General features: G+C 36.0%; 1 protein-coding gene across 9 annotated transcripts in view; it reads left to right on the top strand.

The window, feature by feature from the left end:
- Positions 1–21,142, top strand: part of Ush2a (usherin) — a 738,328-nt gene that overhangs the window by 623,154 nt on the left and 94,032 nt on the right. For all 9 annotated transcript variants that reach the window (XM_078022812.1, XM_078022814.1, XM_078022813.1 and 6 more), the window contains 3 exons: positions 5,196–5,354; positions 6,546–6,708; positions 18,051–18,405. In XM_078022812.1, the coding sequence (XP_077878938.1) occupies positions 5,196–5,354; positions 6,546–6,708; positions 18,051–18,405 (677 nt within the window). The remainder of the gene's footprint in view (positions 1–5,195; positions 5,355–6,545; positions 6,709–18,050; positions 18,406–21,142) is intronic.

Below are 21,142 nucleotides of genomic sequence, written 5' to 3'. Positions count from 1 at the left end.
CTCATTTAATGCTCATAACAATGTAGTACGCCCTTTTGTTTTCCACATTGTACTAATGAAAAAAGTCAAATTAGACATTTGAAGCTATTTTCTCCAGATTATTCATCAAATAGGTGTAAAATATCATCCACATGGGCCATATTTTCTCATTATTTTGCCACCTAAACAATACAGAAAGCAAATGAATTTTTATGAGTTCTTCTATGATTCAGTTAAAAAAAGCTAAAAAGTAATTTTGCTTTAGATACAGAAAATATGAATGAAGACAGTAAAACTTGTGGACAGAACTACATTCGGTAACCCACTAGGTTAATTTTTATTTGTAGCTCAAAACTTCGTGGGATATATTTCATCTCTGGATAGATTGATTCCTCTGTTCTTTCAACTAAAACTATGCTTACTAATCCCTACTCATGGGCAAGGCATGGTGCTGGACCTACAGAATTGCAAAGAGAAATAAGATGTTGTCCCTCCTGACAGGAATCCTACCATTTATTAAGGTAGAAAGGGTCGAATAACTATTGATAACTATTATCAGCATAGGTCAACTTTCCATGCAATTGGAATGGAAGTGTTCCAGAGTACCTCTTTTCACTTCCACAAGGACATAATCGAGATACCCTCCCTATACAGAAGAGAATTTAGGCCAGGTTACTAAAAGCACTATGCACTATGTTTTAAGTGCAACCAGTGTTTTGAAGCAAATGCAACAATCAAACAGAATTAATAGTTTTTCCTCTTAGAATTGTTCCTGCTCAAGCTCCAAAAAAAAAAAAAAAGATTTAAAAAAGGATTATTTGATTGACTTGTACCATTGTAAAGTATGCACCTGCTGTGAAATGAAGCCACGGAGAAAGAAAAAAAAAGTTGAATAATTTAACTTTTTTATTTGTAAAGATAATCAGGGTTTTTCTGATTACATCTTAACTTCATAAATGTTAAATAACCTATCAGCATCTAGTTGTTGTAAATTATGAAAAGGAGCATTGCAAGGAATATTAACCGACGAAATCCTTGTTCTTTAGTGAACAAGAAAATGTGTTATGGCAGCTTGTCATTGTGCGACTGGTAACTTTGACACCAAATAACAAAACTGCCATTTGCACTTAGGGTAAATTGGTTCACTTGAGCTTCCAGGGCTCCTCTTGCTCTGACATAAATTTATGAACTCGGGAACTAACCAAGTCGTGTGGCCTCCCAGCTGACTCTAACAAATATGCCCATTTCATTTCATTTAGTCATCAGAATACCAGGGGGCCAGGTCGTTTCAGACTCACTGCAGATGGTATAGGGTTTACAGGAACACTAGAGACTTTCATGTCACTGTCCTGTAAATTATGACAGTGGAGGGGGGCCTCTTTCCTAAATGCATGTCAGTATCTGACATGTTCATGGCTTACAGGAGCACTTCCTGGATCCACACCTCATAGGTATATGTAAAGGATATTTATTGCCAATTAATCATGATGTGAAAAATATAAATCCCAGGTTCATGCTTTGGCTAGCCATGCTTAAACCGGAATTGAGATCGTGTCTCCATTTGAAACTTGGTGGAGGTGCTGTTTTGTTCCCTGATCCTCCTGACCTTTAGAGAGGAGACATTTCCTCCCTCCAGAAGGATGGAAATTCTGGAAGCAGACCAATAGATATAGACTCAAAACATAGTAAAGGGACCTCAGATGGATTGGAGGAAAGACCACTCTCAATTACTACTGAGAATGAATAACAAGATATCTTCATAGGAATTCAACTTGCTCAGATCCAAGTCCACATTAAAAAAATAAAAACAAAAACAAAATATTATCCAGTTGTGGTAGCACAGACCTATATTCCCGGTGGCTCAGGAGGCTGAAGCAGGAGGATCTCAAATTTAAAGCCAGCCTCAGCAAAAGCAAGGTGCTAAGCAACTCAGTGAAACCCTGTCTCTAAATCAAATTCAAAAAAAGGCTAGGGATATGGTCAGTGGTTGAGTGCCCTGGGTTCAATTCCAGGTACCAAATGTGTGTGTGTGTGTGTGTGTGTGTGTGTGTGTGTGTGTGTGTGTGTGTACACACACACACATACACTCAGTTATAAAGACAATACAATGAATGTATTGCCTACTTGTAGGCAATAGAAACTTCATTTGAATGGGTTCAGAGGTGTTTGAGGGAACATGGGAACAGTGTCAGTAGTTTTTGGTTTTTTATATCATTTTTTTCCACTTCATTTTGGTTTGTAGAGATGTCTATCACTTATTTAGGACCTTCTCTGTTACAGGAATGTTTTCAAATTCTTTACATATATTTTTAACATAATCTGCACAACTCTCTATGAAGTAGCTAATAGGACCATCATTTTATAGAAGAAGAGATGGGTATTCCTAGAGGTTGCTTAGAATACCAGTGATCAGTCAAAAAATAAGAGAAATATTTGATCTGTCGGATTCACTCTGGATTGTCTAGTTCAATAACTTGATGGCATATTTTCATAAATATTTTCATAAACTTTTTCATAAGATATACCCTAGGAATAAATAAGACAGAATGATCATGTAATCCTAGGAGGTTTGAGAATAGTCACTATAAATTCGCAATTTCCTTGTCTCCCTTTTTATCTTACAAATTCATATAATGCAAATTTGGCATTATATTCCATTACATTTGCCTATATCCAATATATATATATATATATTATATAATTTATCATTTGGGATAATGTTTTGCACTATTCTCATGGTGGCTAGAAAGCAATACACTGTTACATTCCAGGACGGTAGGAAGCGCTGAACGCTAATCTCCATAATGAGTGTGACGTCCAAGTGATTCTTCCTCTCTTCATTTTATCATAAACATACAGGTACAAAGAGCAACCTCTTTTCCCACTGTTCTACAGACCGTATCAGGTTTACAATAAGGAGAAGTGCCCAAAATGTGAGGTGGGATGCTGTGACATTCCAGAATACTCCAGACGGAAATTTCCATAAACACATCTTCTTGCTGAAAGGTCAAATTGCAAACTGAGAGGGTCCCTGATTCATTCTTCAATCTTTTTTACTACCTCAAAGCAGTACTCTCTGAAGAACATTTTTAGAGGAAGTGGGGGGAAGCCTGATTATATTGCTCTTTATTTTACCTCTAACACAGTACTTAGGTTTTCCTCACCCATTAATGAACTGAGAGTCTCAAATGGTCTGTATAATCAATTCTCTTCATCCAGCTCTCAAACTTCGTTTTAATTATAGCAGCCTTGTTGGGAGCTGTAAAAACATTCCCCATTTTGTCTTACAGTGGAGAATCAAGCCTTAAAGAATATCTTCTAAATAAGCCCATTATGTGTACTCACTGTACCAATAAAGAGAAAAAAATGAATTCAAGATTTTAAAGCATTTAATCTTTATCATGACATCTTTTTTTTTTTCCTCCTGCATGGAGAAAAAAAAATACTATGGGATTCTGAGCAGAAATGTCATGAGTTGAACCAACTTTTTATCCTGCATCTAGGGCAGATTATGCACAGCGAATTCATTTTAAAAAGCAATAGCTAGGGACTAAAACCATGCTGCACTGGGACTACATCCTGAGCACAGTACTTTTCAATGCACTGGGGAATCATCATGAACCTTTTCTGCAGTTTACTCTGAGGTGATGTCAGAGACTTTCCCTCTACAAGGATCTCACAATTGTCCTAACTACTCACTGTACGTATTATGTTCTAGTCTTACACATTTTAGGGAAAAAAAAACTCATACCCAGTTTTTGTGGACAAGGAAAAGTGAGATCCTGTGGATTCCCTTGGCTTAGATAAGCATTTCCCAAACATTGCCAAAATGATATTCCAAAAATAGGTGACATTGTTTATGAATATATTTTGACATCAGTCCACAATTATTCACATTATGTGTTAGGAAGGTTGGTCTTCTGAACTTTAAATATCCACTTTGGACCATTGGTGGTGGGCCCATCATTTGTTTTTTCCTGGCATCTAATCAGTTCCAAGAAAAGAATTCAGGAATCAATGACAGGCTGATAGCTGAAGCTATTAAGACATTCAACAGGGAGTTAAAGTAGGGTGATCTAGATTGAAAATAAATCTTCTCAGTCTGACTTGCCAAATTCAGCACAAACTACTTACTGCATTTCCCACAGGATACAGTTCATTAGCCCAACAATGATCAAAACCTTCTTCAGAGACCTCTTAATTTGCATCCATCCTACCCAAGATCCTGAGCATCGTCAGTCTATGGTAGCTCTTCCACTCCTCGAACATTGGAGCTATATCGTCAAACAGCAAAGCCACATTTCCTTCTTTATACCGCACCCCTCTTGGTTCTCTGACTCCTGTGCTATGTTCTCATTGTTGATGTCTGTCCCTTCCTTTGCTTCTATCATAAGACAAAATTACTAAGTATAAGGTAAATAAATAGCTAAAGCCATAAGTGTTAAAATCTCCCAGATCAATGAGATAATGTAATAAGAGCCTCCATGATATCCTTTAATCAAAGCTTCTATTCCCTCCTCAAAAAGGTGTGCATGTTGTCATGACTAAATACAACCCAAGGAGGCACTTAATTATACAAATAGATTATGAAGAGGCTAAAATGACTAGACCTTTTTTTTTTTAGGAAGCAATGGTGGAAAATGACAGTTACTGGACCCAAATTTCATATTATATAAGATATAAAAATCTTACTGACAGAGTGGACTGTCCTGACCCAATAATTAACGCACTGAGAATGCTCTAGGTAGACTGTGATTTAGATATTTTATGGGCTATTATGTCAAGGATCCACTTCAGACAGGATGCATACACAACACTCCCCAGAAAAAAATATTGTCACAAGCAAAACCAGTGGGATGTTTTTTTTTATTTACTTTAAGAGTAAGCAAGCCTAGGAATAATATATGACACCATTTCTAATTACCTTGTATTTTTTAAATGAAATGTTCCTTTGCTTTTATTTGCCAATATACTATATCCTCAAATGGGACTATTACAATTTCTGAAAACTAGGTGATGCACATTACCTACTTCTGATATGTATATTTCTAGTACTTTCCAACTTGAGTTTCATGCTTTTAATTGCTGTATTAAGTAATCACTCAAATTTCAATTACAAAATTTTAAATATACACTGTTGGTAAAGGACAGATGTTGACCCTTCTGTATAATGAACATGTACGCTTCTTTCTCTCCCTCCTTCCCTCTCTATGAAGGGATCCTCATCCCCCAAATTCCTGTTGAATACAATGTCTTATTCACCGATGGGGGTTTAACACCTCAGACTTTCTCTGTTGGTCACCATCAATCCACTCTTCTGGATAACTTGGCTCCATTCACACAGTACGAGATAAGGATACAAGCATGTCAACATGGTGAGTCTTTCAGATTCCTGGGCTGGGCCTTTATGAAAAAGTATTTAATAATTTTTTTTCATTAAAAAGGAACCAATTCTCAGTTCAAATACAAAGATTAACATTTCATCAGTTATTTGTAGTGGACTGTTTACCCAGAAAAATCAGAGCCAGGCATCGAGTACAGCATTTTGCATTTCTGCACATTAAATCATGAATATTTAAACATATTAAAATGGTAGTTTTGGAAAGTCTTGTTTCATAAGGCCCTTTAAAAGAAAAACACCTAGCTCACACAAAGGAGCCATTGGTAATATAAAACAAAATGGGTTTATTACAAAAATTATATAGGAAATGTATTCACCTCTGTTTTATTGAAATTTTATTCAAGAGGAGGGAGGAAGAGGTTATTTAAAAGTTATTTGAGTCATACCCAAATGAATCTTAAGTGTTTTACAGGGCTTTCTTAAACCCTGTGTCATGTACCTAAACTGCTACCTGGAGTTTCCTGGCTCAGGCTGTGGCCAGTGAAACCATCATCTGTGTTTTCTTAAGGAACACCTGCCCTGTTCGCATCTTTCCTCCAAATGGATAATTAGTTAAATGTAAACTGAGATTTAGGAGAGAAGAACAAGAATCAAGAGAATTTTTTTATGTATCTCCATTTTACATTGAGTATAGAGATTGATAGATATATTAATAGATACATATATTAATATACCCAGGCAACCTCAGCAACAGAGCAAATTAGCTTAGCTCTAAGCAACTTAGTGAAACCCTGTCTCAAAATAAAAAATAAAGGACCAGGGATGTAGCTCACGGGTGAAGCACCCCTGGTTTCATTCCCAGTACCAAAAAAGAAAAAGGAAAGGAATACAATATATGTAGGCCACATATACACTTCTGAAATTCAAGCAAATTATCACTTTCTGGCTAGAATGACTGCAGTAAACTTAAGAAACTTCAGACAAACATATGCTTCATTGCCTATGAATTTTTAAATAAGTGGTTAATTCATGGATTATCCAAAAATGATTCCCTATTTAAGTGTCGAATTATACAGAGATTTATAGTACTGATCTAAAATATATATATAAGTATATATACAAAAGTTCAGATTAAATATTTTTATCATATTCTCACCTTTCTATATATGAATGTGAATCTTTCCCTTGCTGGACAAATTACTAAAGACCTCAATTATTTTTCAAGGAGGTTGTGGAGTTAGCAGTAGGATGTTTGTCAAAACATCTGAAGCAGCCCCCATGGATCTTGATTCCCCTATTCTCAAGGCCCTGGGGTCATCTCGGATAGAGGTTAAATGGATGCCACCTAACAAACCAAACGGAATCATCATCAACTACTTAATTCACAGGTAAAGTTGACTATTCCTATTATTTTTAGCTACTTAAGTATGTGTGCTCTTCTAAGTGTTAGAATCAATCACAATTTCTGTTTCAATAAAGGAATGGAGGGACATCCTGGGTTGTTTTGTTTTTGTATTTTTTTTTTTTTTTGGAGCACCTACTGGTGAAGACTAACACTGATACTGGAAATTTTTACACATGATCCCATGGGGAAAAGCCACAGCTGCTACTCTATGACAGTTTTATTTGAGATCTCTCTGAAAGCTGAGCCCTCTGAGCCTGAATAAAGTGTTTCCAGGGGAGGAATCAGAATGAGAATTCCACCAGAATGAAAAGAAGGAGGAGAAGGAGAAGGAGAAGAAATATAAGGAATGGGGAAAGAGAGTAAAGGAGAGATCAGGTAGAGACAGAAGAAGAGAGGGAGGCTGGGAAAAGAGGAGGAAGAGGGATAGAGAGGAAGAAAGAATGAGGAGGAGAAAGAGGGAGAGAATGAAGCCGGGGAGGTTTACTGAGAGCTTGGCAGCCCCAGCTCAGTGTATGGCCAACACCGCTCCAAAAGCTAGGCATGCGCATTAGGCAGACAGCCTCCCCCCCACCTCCCGCAGCCTCACCCACCCTCCCTCTTTGGTCCTCCAACCTGGGCACTCAACGAAACTAACTTCAGTCTCCTCCTTCAACTTCGGTATTGAAACCCTTTTTGGTTCATATCTATCCTCCATGATGAACTAAGGAAGGGTTTGTAGGAAAACTGAGGAAGGAGAACGTACTATTGCATTTCTGGTTATGTAAATGACATTACCGAAAATGAGCCAGCCAAATTTCTTCTCAGCAAACAGTAATTTGAAGAATAATATTTCTGATTCAAATACACACGAACATGTAAAAATGGCTAATGTGAATTTACATTTTACGCTAAGCACATCAGTGCAGGCTCTCAAATGCCCAGCCTCTTGAAATAGTTTTCTTTCATCTACTTAATGCTAATTGTATGAGAAAAGCACATCAAATTCCTATTCTGAATAAAGGGAAATAAAGTATCTGTTAGAGACCAGGACGTGGCTTCACTCTGTTGGTTTTGTAAATAAAGCTCCTGATTACAGTCACAATTCCATGGCAGCTCCAGAGAAGGAAAACAGGAAATATAATGCAGAAAGCCCGCTTCAATGAAAAATACTGTAAATTGAATTTGACAGCATTTGATGGCATTTGATTATTCTAGTCACAGCCAAACAATGATATAAAGAGTAATATGAAACAGAATGTGTTACTGCCTAGCAGACTCAAAAGCAATAAACCTTCCTCCAATGTGACACAATCACTTCACAATCATAATTGTAGCCTGTTTGATACCTCTGAGTACAGCAGAAGGGCACTGACTGACATAGATACATTTTGTTTTTTATTTAAAGTGAAATGAAAATGGCGCACTGGGGCTCCAGATACAATCGTTATATTCACCTACATAGGCATGAATCACTAGGCAGTTATTTCAGCTGAAGTTTAAATGTGCTTAGACAACAACAATATCAAATTTTTCTTAGATAGCTGCAGAAAAAATCAGAAATTTGTAAGGACAGAAATAGAATGTAGACACATCGTTCTTTTTCATTCTGAGACTACAGAGGGCCCCTCGTATAGTTAGAGCCACAAGCCTGCAGTATTTCTGAGGAGGTTATGGCATGTAATTTCTGCTTCATCATTTGCCTGCCCTTTCTTCTATCACCACCAAAGGAAATGCATTTAACTCAAACCAAAGACAAGGTTTGGCCTATGCAGATATTTTCATTAAATCGCAGGGAATAAACTTGCCAATCTCATTTGAAAGTGCTTGTCACTGTGTACTCCCCTCCTCCGGTTATTTTCCCTTCTGTAATTCCATTGTTTAAATATTGCTTCTATGTATCATCCTGTTAAAAATGGTCTACCCAAATTAAGAGAGATGTTCAAGACTTTTAAAACAAAAGAAAACAATTATTTAGAACAAATAATGCAACTGCTCCTCGGGCTTAGTTTACCTGTTCATTTAGGCTACTTTTTGACTATGTGTAAGTCACAAGAAAGATTTTCTACAAAGTTTTTTGAAAAACAATAGGAACAACATTTAAGTTACTGTTTTGCAATCGACAAAATACATATAGACAGGCCACCTTAGACATCTGCTGCCTCCTCTCAGATGAGTTAATTTAATATAAAAATGATTCTTCATGATGCCCCATTATCTTATATGTTCAACCATCTAAAAGGTAAAATTTTCAAGACTTTTGTCTACAAAATCCATTAAAGATATTATCTTAGGAATTTCCAAAACACGTAATAAAATTATCTCCTTCCCCTAGGATCTTCCATTTTAATCATAATGCAGTTGCATTGGGGTTTATGTTTTCATAAGGCTTCTCTTTAAATAAATAAAAATATTTGAATAATGTGCATTAAAAGACAAAAATTAAATAATCACCCTGCATATATTGTAAAATAGAAAAAAAACATATGAACCTTTGAGTATTTAGAAGATTTTAAATCATAAAATCTAGATGGTTCTGAAGGATGATGATATGGAAGGATATCCAAGCAGCAAGGAACTGAAAATAACTGTTCAATGGATAATTAAGCAGACTGAATTGACTAAGAAAAGGTGAGCATTGACTCAAAGGTAAAGGAATTTTGGTGCAATTCAATTTAAGTTGTATAGGAAAATATAAAAAGGGATATTGAGATAGAGAGACAAATACATATATGTATAGACCTACTGAGACAAACACCAAAACTATAAGACCTGATCCCTATTACCAGTGATCTTCATTATGGTAAAAGATGAAAAACAAGCTAAATAAGCAAATCAAAAAGTGCAATATAATGTGAGAACTATAAATAGTCACCCCCAAAATTACAGGAGACAGCATTTCTCTTGCTCTGGAATATTCAGGGAAGATTTCATGAAGTCTACATTACTGGGATGAGAACTTCCAAAACAAAAATTTAGTATCTATTTAGGTTACTAAAAAAATACACTTATTGGGAAAAGAATATTTAGGAATATAGAAAATTACAAAGGTTATTATACCTCTTTATGACTTACCCATGACATATATATTTCCCATCAATAGATATAATCACTCTTCATTTAACACTAATGTTTTATATTTACATTTTCCTTTACATAAACAGAATCTTACTACCCCTACTGTTCTAATGAAATATTTTTTTGTGTAGATTTGCCTATGCACTTATATGCTAAGGAAAATCTCACTTTTATGATCATACTAAAAATAATACATCAAGCTGAATAAGTGGCTCATGCTTGTAATCCTAGCTATTTTAGGAGGCTGAGGCAGGAGATAGCAAGTTCAAGGGCAGCCTGGGCAACTTAGCAAGACCCTGTTTCAAAATAAAAATGTCAAAAGTACTAGGGGTGCAGAGTGCTGAAATTATCGTGTAGTAGTGGAGCTCAGTGATAGAGTGCTTGCTTAGCATATTTGAGGCTCGGGGTTCAATCTCCAATACTGGAAAAACAAACAAAATGAGATAATGCCAGGTGTTCATTTAAAAAAAACTATGTAAATTTGTCAACTTTATTTCATAAATCACTAATTTCATATGCCAACCATTCAAAATCCTCATGTGTCATCTAGTTCATTTCAGAATTTTGTATTATGTTTGGTTTATGGTAGATAGAATTTTAACAAGCAAAGCCTAACAGCGAAGACATTTCAGATGAAAAAAACATAGAATAAGCAAAATTTCCAGTAGTAATAGCCTAGGGTTGAAGTAACGGTTAGGTTTGACTAAAGCCTGTACTGCTTATTGGGAAAATTTACATTCATTCAATGATTTTGGAAGGTTTTAAATATGAGGCTAAGGAATTTAGGATGCTATTTAAAGTCAGTGAGAGCCACTGAAGGTTTAGGGGGAAAATTAAGAAGCAATGTGATACAGTGGAAAGGGCCTGTGTTCAAGTCATGTGGTGGATTCTGCCACTTGTTAGTTATGTAACCTAACTCGCTATCTTATATTCCATTTTTATATAAAGCTATGTTGATAAACATCAGAGATAATTAGCCTCTCAGAATTTTGTAGGAATTAAATGAAATAATACATGTAAAAGTACTGTGTTAAGTTTGAAGCATAATATAATACCCTAGCTGTGTTGTCCAAAGCTTTGCTTTAGGAAGCCAAATTTGGCAGTTGTAGATTGTGTTAGTGAACGTTTCTTTGCTGTGACCAAAATACCTGAAGTACAACTTGGAGGAAAATGTTTATCTGGGGCTTATAGTTTTAGAGGTTCAGTCCATGGTCAACTGACTCCATTGCTCTGGGACAAGGGTAAGGCAGAGCATCAAGGCTAAGAGTATAATGGGAGAGCACTGCTCAGCTCATAGTGGCTGGGTTGCAGAGAGAGAAAGTGAAAGCAGCCATGGGGAAAATGAACCATTCCAGAGCATGCCCTCAGAGACCCATCTCCTCTAGCCATGCCCTGCCTGCCTATAGTCACTACCCAGTTAGTTCACTCAAACTTAAATAGACGGATTAGATTACAATTCTTATAATCTATTTATTTCATCTGTGAGTATTCCTTCATTATTACAGGAGCTTTGGATAGACACCATATATCTAAATCATAGCATTGTGCCCCTGGCCTCCAAAAAGCTCAGCCATCTCACAATGCAAAATGCATTTAGTCCACCTCCAAAAGTCTCCATAGTCTTAGCAGTTCTAGCATTGCCCCAAAGTCCAAGTTCAAAATCTCATCTAAGACTCAAGGTAAACTCTTTTGACTGTGAGCCCCTGTAAAGATCAAAAGCAATAAGTTACATATATTCAATATACAGGGACACAAAGAGAACACCGATATTCCAAAGGGGAGGAACAGAGGAAAGAATTGATGGGATCAAAACAAGACTGAAATCCAGCTGAGTTTCTTCTCAAGGGAATTTTTACTTTTTATAACCTTGAGCTTGTAATGAGCATGGTTTTGTCAATATTTGAGATGCCCTCAAAGTCATCATTCCTATTGTAGTACTCTGTAGTACTTAGCATATTTTTAGTGGCTGTAGTCTCTTCAACAATCACATCTTCCTTAACCCTAGTTTTACACACATGTTTTAAATTCCTTCTGCTCTGCTTTCTACTCCTGATTCTCACAGTAATCCTGGATAAAAGCTGATAGTAATATCCATGCCACTGCCTGAATACTGTGCTGCCTTGAAATTTCCTCTGCCAGATTAATTAGTCCATCACCTTTAAATTTGGCCTCACACAATGTCTCAGGAAATCGGGAAAATTTAGACAAATTTTTTTCCAGAATGTAACACAAATGGCCTTTAGTTTAATTCCCCATACAGTCTCCATTCTCCCTGAAACCTCATGAGCAGAGTCTTTACTTTCCACGTTCCTATTGGCATTCTGGTCTTCTGCATACCCACCAGAATTGTCCATTGAGCTCTGCTTACAACATTCTAAGGCTTCTTCATCCTGCATCTCCAAAGTTTTCCAAATTCCTCCTACAAACCAGTTCCAAAGGTTTCTGATCAACATATTCATGTGGATCATAGCAACAACCCCACTTAGCAACAACCCCACTTCCACTATCAATTTCTGTTAGTCAGCTTTTCATCACTGTGAACAAAATATCTGACAAGAACATCTTAGAGAAGTAAATGTTTATCTGGGGCTTATACTTTCAGAGGTTCAGTCTATGGTTGGCTGACTCCATTGCTTTGGGCCCAGTGTGAGGCCGAACACCACGATAGAAAGGCAGCTATTAAGAAATGTAATTGATGTAACTGATGTGATTCAGCAATCTGTATACGGGGTAAAATGGGAGTTCATAACCCTTTTGAATCAAACTGTGAAATATATCAAGTTAGATGTAATGTTTTGAACGACCAACAATAAAAAAAAAAAAAAGAAAAGATGCACACTTCATAGCACCTAGAAAGTAGAAAGAGAGAAGGAAAAGGACCACAGCAAGGATGGCCCTTCCAAGGCATTCTCACAATGACCCACCTCCTCTAGCCACATATCACCTGACATTTACACCCAGGTCCATTCAAATTAGGATGGACTGACTAGGCTATAGCTCTCATAATCTAATCACTTCACCTCTGAGTACTCCTGCATTAACACAGAAGTTTAGATGGTTACCTCATATCCAAATCATTATAATATATAATACATATATATATATATATATATATATATATATATATATATATATATATATATATATATATATATATCAAGGAAAGAAAAAGGTTCTTGGTAATAAAATATTTTTAAAAACATATTGCATAATAACATGCTTAGTATGAGTCTGTTTTTCTTTAAGTATATAAGTTTCTTTACATTTATATGTTTGTGAAAAAATATCTAAATAGTTAAACACCAAAATAATGTTAATAGTGCTTATCTCCAAAGAACAGGTTAGGGAAGCTTCTTTCAAATACTTCGATTGTTCGTCTTTATCTTCTAATTAACTTTTCTTCCATCATACTGGGGATAGAGATAGAACCCAGGGGTGCTCTATGATTAAGCTACATCCCTAGTCCTTTTTTGTTGTTTGTTTGTTTTAAATTTGAGACAGTGTCATCAATTTGCCCAGACTGGCCTCAAACTTGCAATCCTCCTGCCTCAGCTTCCCAAAATGCTGGGATTAGAGGCATGTGCCACCACACCTGGCTGTAATTAATTTTTACAATTGATATACTACATGGCATAGTGAAAGGCAACATAGTAACTTATAGTGAATCCAGATACAAATCTATCATCACCCTCCTTATAATTTTTCCATTTCTTTCTTTCTATGAACATCATCATCATTTTCTGTAAGAATTGAGGTATGATCAGGAAAGAAAAGCCACACAAATTTCATTATCAGAAAGAATTTAATGTAAGTAATTACTAGCAACTGGTTACATATCTATTAACTAGGTAACAAAGAATTAAAAGGAAAACTGTGGTATCATTACAGAGGCAGCTGCAAGAAACAACTGACAACTTTAGGACTAAAGGAACAAAGGCAAGTAGTTAGTATCATTAAAACTTAGAAATTTAGGAGAGGGAGCCTGGGACCCAGACGTCTGAGGAGGAGGGGAAGGCCTTACTGTTGGTGCAGATATCTGGGGGAGAAAGCATGAAATGGAGTTGGCTTCCCCAGCATAGAAAAAAAAAAAAAATGCATACTGGGAACATCTGCTCCTAGTGGGGGGGAAAGGAACGACTTCTTGCAAGGTGAAGAGTCCTTGATGGGGAGATGTTCACAGTAACAGTTACCAAACAAAGCAAATAGGAAGGAGCCAGTTTCTTTTCCTTGTCAGCTTCCTGATTACTCTCTGATGCTAGCCTATTGACAGAGCCCAACATACAGGCAGCTGGCAAAGTCAAAATGAAGATCTCAAGCTTCAAAATCATAAAAACCAAATATGGAAGGATAGGTTTAAGTGTAAGGAAGAAGCCAATGGAAAACATTTTTGGAGAAAGTAGTGTTGGCCATAAAGTTTTAAAAAGTGAGTTGAGTCAACCTACAGAAAGGAGAATTGGAAAGAGCATGAAAAGAAGCATCGCAAAAAGAATTATCAGCTGCCAAAGCCCTGGAAGTATGAAATATCATGGAATACAAGGGAACCATAAGCAGCAATTGATCATGACCAGAATATTAAATGGGAATAGAAATTTCAGGAGGTAATCCTGAATGATAATCATAGGCCAGTTACATGGAAAGTCTCTAAAAAGTTTCAAAAAAGGTAGTCTTTAAGTTTTGGGAATTTGATGTCTCTTCCCCCTGATGCCAGAACATCCACTCACACCACAAAGCTTGGAGATTCTACCTTCATAAAGCATTTTGTAAACCATGAATGATTCCATTTCTTCTACTAGTATTCTAGGTCAGGATCTGCATGTATTCTCATGTGGATTGTTGGAATGATCACCCTGTTCAGTGTCACTTTTCCTTAACTGCCAGAAGTCTCCCTGAGCACAACTTTGAACATCCTCACTATAACTTCATTTGTGTCATGCACTACATTTGCCCAATGATTTGGGCTAGCATGAGTATGAGTATGAGAAACTTATATGCTTAAAGAAAAACAGACTCATACTATCATTACTGCACCTGATTTAATTTTTACAAGAATTCTGGGAGGTTGGCTTTGTACTATGAGGTGATTAACTCTTGTTTACAAAATGAAATGGAAACTAGAGAACAAGGCTAGTTTGTTCAAGATCGTCAAACTAAGTGGCAGAGCCAAGACCTATTCCCTGTCTCCTCTTTCTACAGGTATTTCTGCCTTTTTATTTAAATTCATCCTATTTTTAATATTCTTCATGGGTTGAGGGTAGCAATTTCACAATCTTAAAATTGTTATAGGAAATGAATTGGGTTCTAGGATTTTGTTTAAATTGCTCTTAAAGATAAGCAGTGATGTTGTTGAGGGAATAGAGGGTATACAGAACTCATACACTTAAATGACATAAGTATGAATGCCTTCTAAAACTTATAGTTCCCAGTTTTCATGCTTTTTAAAATTTCCCTTAGTGTTAGGCAATATTAAATTAACTCCAGTTGGAATAATATATTACTGAAGCATCTCCCAAATCAGCATAAGCAAAAAAGAACCATTTGACTTTTCAGAGAGCTCTGAAAATGTGATTCATCTAAACACAGGAATATTTAGAAGGAAACACTTCCAGTTAAATAACTAGTTGAATCCTAAATCTTAGGTGGATTAGGAATAATTGTGGTCTACTCAACCACTTCTGTTCAAGGTTCATTCAGACATAAGGAGAGTGTGTTTCCTAGCCCACAGATGGGACATTTCCCCTCCATGATGTTAATTTATTAAGCATTCCGTACTGACAAACACTTGAGAAGGCTGCATACTTTAATTGTTTTGTTGGATAAACTTGAGGCTAACTTTACACTTAATCTCTTAAGTACTAGAGATTTTAAAAATCCATACTTTCAGGCAAAATTTTTAAGAATACCAGCTGTATGAAAACCACGGTTACATCTCAACCTGGAAATTCAGGAGAATTTAATAAAAATTAATTGAATTGTCATAGTAAGGCTAAAGTGAGACAAAATAGAAAATGCTATATCCCCATAGATCTTTATAGGTTTGTTTGCTATCTTATATTCCTGGAAAATACATTTTTTTTTAAATCACAGAGAGAAGTCCTTGGCTATGAGCCCTGGGGTTCTCATTAGAATGAATCCCTCCCAATGACACACCTGGTACCTGAGATCTGCAGCAAGTACAAAGGCCAAACTCTGCAAAACTACATGGAGTGCAGAATCTGGTCTGCACGTGGTAGCTGGTAATAATGAGGTGGTTTGCCGAACTGTAATTGCAGGTCACTGAGTGGGATCCATGAAGCCTCTGTGGCTTCCAGCAGGAGGCTTGTCATTGCTCATACTTAGGTCATAGTGATTTATCAACTTGAGAATCATCAAATTCCCAAAGCCAAACATTGTACATATCCTTCCTTTTTTGTGAAAGGTACTGTGTTGTACTTCATCTTAATCATCCTTTAGGTTTTGATGGAACTAGTTAATCTGATATGGCAGCATGTGCATTTTCCAGCATCTGAAGAGCATGTTAATTAAATACTCCTAACAGCCTGGAAAATAAACTCAATTAAAAGTGAGCTGAAATAAGAGGATCCGTCTCAACAATAAATATTTCTAACAATAAATATAACATCCTTCCTCAACCTAGATTTCTACCCTAACAGGACATAAGAGTTGATAAAGATGAGGCAAAGGTACAGTAAATTCATGAAGTTATATCCTTTTTAGCCACTCATTTGGAAAAAAATATATATTGAACACTTACTGGGCTCCGATGATGAGATTACAGATGAAAGATGATTCTGCAGGAACTTCTCTGTCACATCTGCATCATGATTTTATATCCTGATGAGCAAAGAAGTGTTTTCAAGGAAATACCAGATATTTGGGGCCATCATAAAAGATGGACATTTCTATTACTTTGATGTTTAATACTTTGTATATTCAGTACCTAAAAAATAGGCACAGACTAGTTTGGATATTTGGTTTAGTTTGGATGTTTAGTTCCAAAGATGAAACTAAACAATCTCATTCTCAGGCAGTTGAAAGAATATTTTTAGCATACTCTGAATTTTAATAAGTTTTCAAGGAGACATCAAAAAGTTGCCTTTTTCCCTTTAAATTTCTCTAACTTGAACTTCTGTTATTTTACTTATCATGGTATTTTCATTAATTTGCATGCAGCTTATCTCCTTCACTTAGCTACGAGCTCCTTCAGGTACAGGATGCTCATCCAAGTATCCCTGAGACAAGGTATTGTATGTAAGTGCTTAATAAGGGTTATTGATATATAATAACAATAAATATAACAAGAAACAACAAGAAATAGTGGCCTTACTTGGAAAGGTCAGTAAGTATGGTTTAATTAAAGAACAGAAGATTCAAAGGGAGAGAAAATAAATGACATGTGGGATATGAGTTCAAAACACTTTTTCAACCACCCTAGAAACAAATGCAAAATCGCATGTGCTTGGTAAAAAAGTAAGAGCTATAGATTTCCCTTGGTGATTCCTCATCTTCTGGCAGGCTAGCCGGGGCTTTTTCACATGGCCAACAGCAGCAAGAGGGTCAGCTTCAATGTGCAAATACCTTTCCAGTCTCTATAGTCAACACATTTGTTACTATCCTATTAGCTAAAGTCATATGGCCAAACTCAAAGCTCAAAAGGCATGAATACAGAAAAACTTAAACAAATTGAAACCCTTATTGCAGACCACCTACTAAAAAATGTGAAGATTCCAAATAATATTTACTTCTAATGATTATATATCATATGGTTCCAGTTGCACAAAAACTAAAACCCAACATAACTGCATAACTGCATATGCACATGCACACATACACAAACATACAAAATACATAGAAATTGGTTAATAATACTTAATCTATATTTCTGTATTTTTAAAATTTTTAAATACTATGTGTATTTCCTGGTGTGTGATTTTTTTAAAGAAAAAAGTCTAAAAGATAATAGAACAAAATATGATTATGGATGATGTTTTACTTTTTTGTATTTTCCACATGTTCCATTAACTATATGTACTTTTGTAAGGAATCACATATGTATATAAAGATATGCACACACACATATATGCACCACTTATTATGTCAACTGTATTAAGAAAATGATATTGAGTCAGGTCTCTGATGTACTCTTCTACTTGCTCCATCATGAAGGAGCAGTTGAAAAGTTAAGGTGATAAATTCTTCCAAAAGGTAATTTCTTACTTGCTCTACAAACCTTGTTTTGAAGTATGCATCTGTCACTGGTTGCTTTCTTTTTAGACGTCCTGCTGGCATGGAAGAGGAGTCTCTTTTGTTTGTGTGGTCAGCAGGGGCCCTTGAATTTACTGATGATGCTGAGACTCTGAGGCCTTTCACACTGTATGAATACCGGGTCAGAGCCCATAACTCCAGGGGCTCAGTGGACAGTCCATGGGCATCTGCACGGACTCTGGAAGCCCCACCACAATCTTTGCCAGCTCCTTGGGTTCAAGCCACAAGTGCTCATTCCGTTCTGCTGAATTGGACAGAGCCAGAATCTCCCAATGGCATTATCTCCCTGTACCGTGTGGTCTACCAGGAGAGACCAGATGATCCGACATTTAGCAGCTCTTCTATGCATGCTTTCACAGTGCCGGTAAGAACTTGGAAAAAATGACCAGTACTTAGATTATACAGTTAATATGTTGAAATTCACTTTCTTATCCTGCCTGTCATTTTTTTCTTTGCTTAGCGTTTAAATATATTTTTAAAAAATTTACATATGAAAAGAAGCAATGTGGTCACAAGGATAAGATACCAAATTGAGTTTGAGAAATACTGGAGCCTCGTGTGTAGACCACAACCAATTTGTATTACTACCAGCAAATAAATGAAACTCTCTTTGCCTGATTTCCATTTGCACATCCATTAAATGGGATAATTCAGTGTGTCCTTCTATATCTCACAGGAATAAGGTTAAGATAAAATTAGCCAAAATGTTTAATTTTCCACTTCCTCCAAGAGCTACTTACATACAGGTGTGTATATGTATACATATATATCATTTTATACATATACACACACATATATATATCATGAAGTTCACATACAGTATAAAAGTCACATGTACTATATGTTTGTATGATTTTATTTGGGGCAGACCTCCTCTGATGCATAAAACAATTTACTTCAGTTTACTTGTTATCTCCTTAGAGCTTTTTTTATGCTGGATGTACCCAGATAGTCTACAAGAGACACAGAAACACTATAGTCCTTGCACCAAGACACTATTAAATATGAAAACCTCTTATAAATAAGAACAGAATGAACAGACAGCATAAAGCATTATTTTAAAAAAACAAACTATGTTTACATCCTTCAAGTCTAGAAAGCCCAATTTACATGATATTTATACAGCATAATCTTTATCAAAATACTTAAATAATACTCAGCAAATATACTTTAATGAAATTCAAGGATACTCTTTTAAAATTACTAGTTTGAAGATAATACTTTCTCACCATCCTTATGTTTAATTTTCTCATATGATTATAAAAATAAACAACATGTGAGTAAAGTAACAATATTAGAAAAATCTTTATTTGTATATCAGAATTGGCACTTTTCCTATTTCATACTAAATTATCTTTATATACCAGGATCTTTCAAATTACATCTTCTAGGTGCTTCATGATAAGCATTAGATTCAGTGTTCTTTTCTTTTCTTTTTTTTTTTTTGCACACATGGAGCACGACTTTTCATTTCTCTGATTATACATGATATAGAGTCATACCATCCATACAATTATACCCATACATAGGGTAATAATGTCCATCCCATTCCACCATTTTTCCCACCCCCACCATCTTTCCCTCCTCTCCCTCCCCTCTCCCCAATACAAGGGTCCTCCATTCTTCCCTTGCCCTCCCCACCACCCCCATTATGAATCAGCATTCACTTACCAGAGAAAACATTTGGCCTTTGTGTTTGAGGGCTTAGCTTACTTCGCTTAGCATGATATTCTCCAACTCCATCCATTTACCTACAAGTACCATAATTTCATTTATAGCAGTGTTTTTAGTGTAAAGATTTTGTTCAGCTGATGTCATCCATGGGGAAATTTGTCATTTTTCACTATGTCCATAGAACTTATATTCTAAACTTTCAACTTCTAGTAAAACTTTTCATGAGCATGCTAAAACACTCTTGATAATAGCTTTCTGAATGAGGTTATCTTATTTTAAATAGGCTTTTATTGAAAGAACCAGTATTGACATAATTTTAAATCTCTGATCTTTCAAAATATGACTTTTAGGAGTATAAGCCTAATCTTTTAATTCCCCAAACAATTCTACAGAAATATCCTTTTGGAATACTCTTCTTCAGAGCTAGTTTTGTATTAAAACACATTATTTAAACTATCTGATGAGTCTATGAACTCCATTCTTTACTTACTTTTCTAAGCTCTAATTTTATAACGCCAAAAATTTCCTGGAAAAGAGGCAAGCCTGTGACTCTGAGCCATAGGATGTATGTGGTACTTTGCCCATGGGCTTCTCCTGACATATTGTCCATTTTTTCCCTAAAGATTACTCCTTGTAATGCCACAAATAACCAGAATAATAAAAAAGTCATGACATTCCTATGTGTATTTTGAATTTTTATGTATGTTCCAAGTGATCCCCTAAAATCCGGCCTTTGTTCTGAGAACCCCCAGAGAAGGTTTCATTAGATTCAGCAGGGAGGTCCCATCTGAGCTTCTCGAACAACCAAGGACATCTTCTACAAAGCAATCTGGCCAAGTGTTGAGACATTTTGATCACCAGGCCAAGTACTCAGGGCATCAAGCTACTTTGACTTTTTATAGACTGATATCTTTGAAAGATGTCATCAGGAAAGTAGATCACTATCTCTGAGTTTCATCTATTCCTACATTTCCTGCATAGAAACAGTGTTCAACCCTTTAAGAAAGACAAAGCAGAAGGATTTCCCTTTTATCCACCATCCTCCACTCTTCACCAGCAGAGAATGTTCCTTTGATTCTAACCAAACCCCTCTCCTGTAATTTAAGTCCATCTCTTTCTGTTCAGAATAGCGTAAGTTCTCTACACTAGAGCAATGGACCTTTAGGGTCAAGAAAAAATTATTGATGATTCAATCAAATTTGGCAAATTGTCATTGAGAGCTATATTCGATCTGTCAATACTCAGTACTATGCTCAACTGTATTGTCAAGGCCTACTATAAGACTGGGATCTTGGGTGAACAGCAACTGTGGGGAAAGACGGGTAATTGAGTCTGAGTCACAGGTGAATACTGTTGGGCATTTGGGGTTTCTAAGCTTCTTGTTTCTTTCTGTTGCTTGTGTTTAGATAACTTCATTTTAAATCTCT

The sequence above is a fragment of the Ictidomys tridecemlineatus genome, chromosome 10 (assembly GCF_052094955.1).
Source record: "Ictidomys tridecemlineatus isolate mIctTri1 chromosome 10, mIctTri1.hap1, whole genome shotgun sequence".
NCBI classification, from domain to species: domain Eukaryota; kingdom Metazoa; phylum Chordata; class Mammalia; order Rodentia; family Sciuridae; genus Ictidomys; species Ictidomys tridecemlineatus.
Note: the sequence above shows the minus strand (reverse complement) of the source record. Positions and strands in the feature narration are given on the sequence as shown.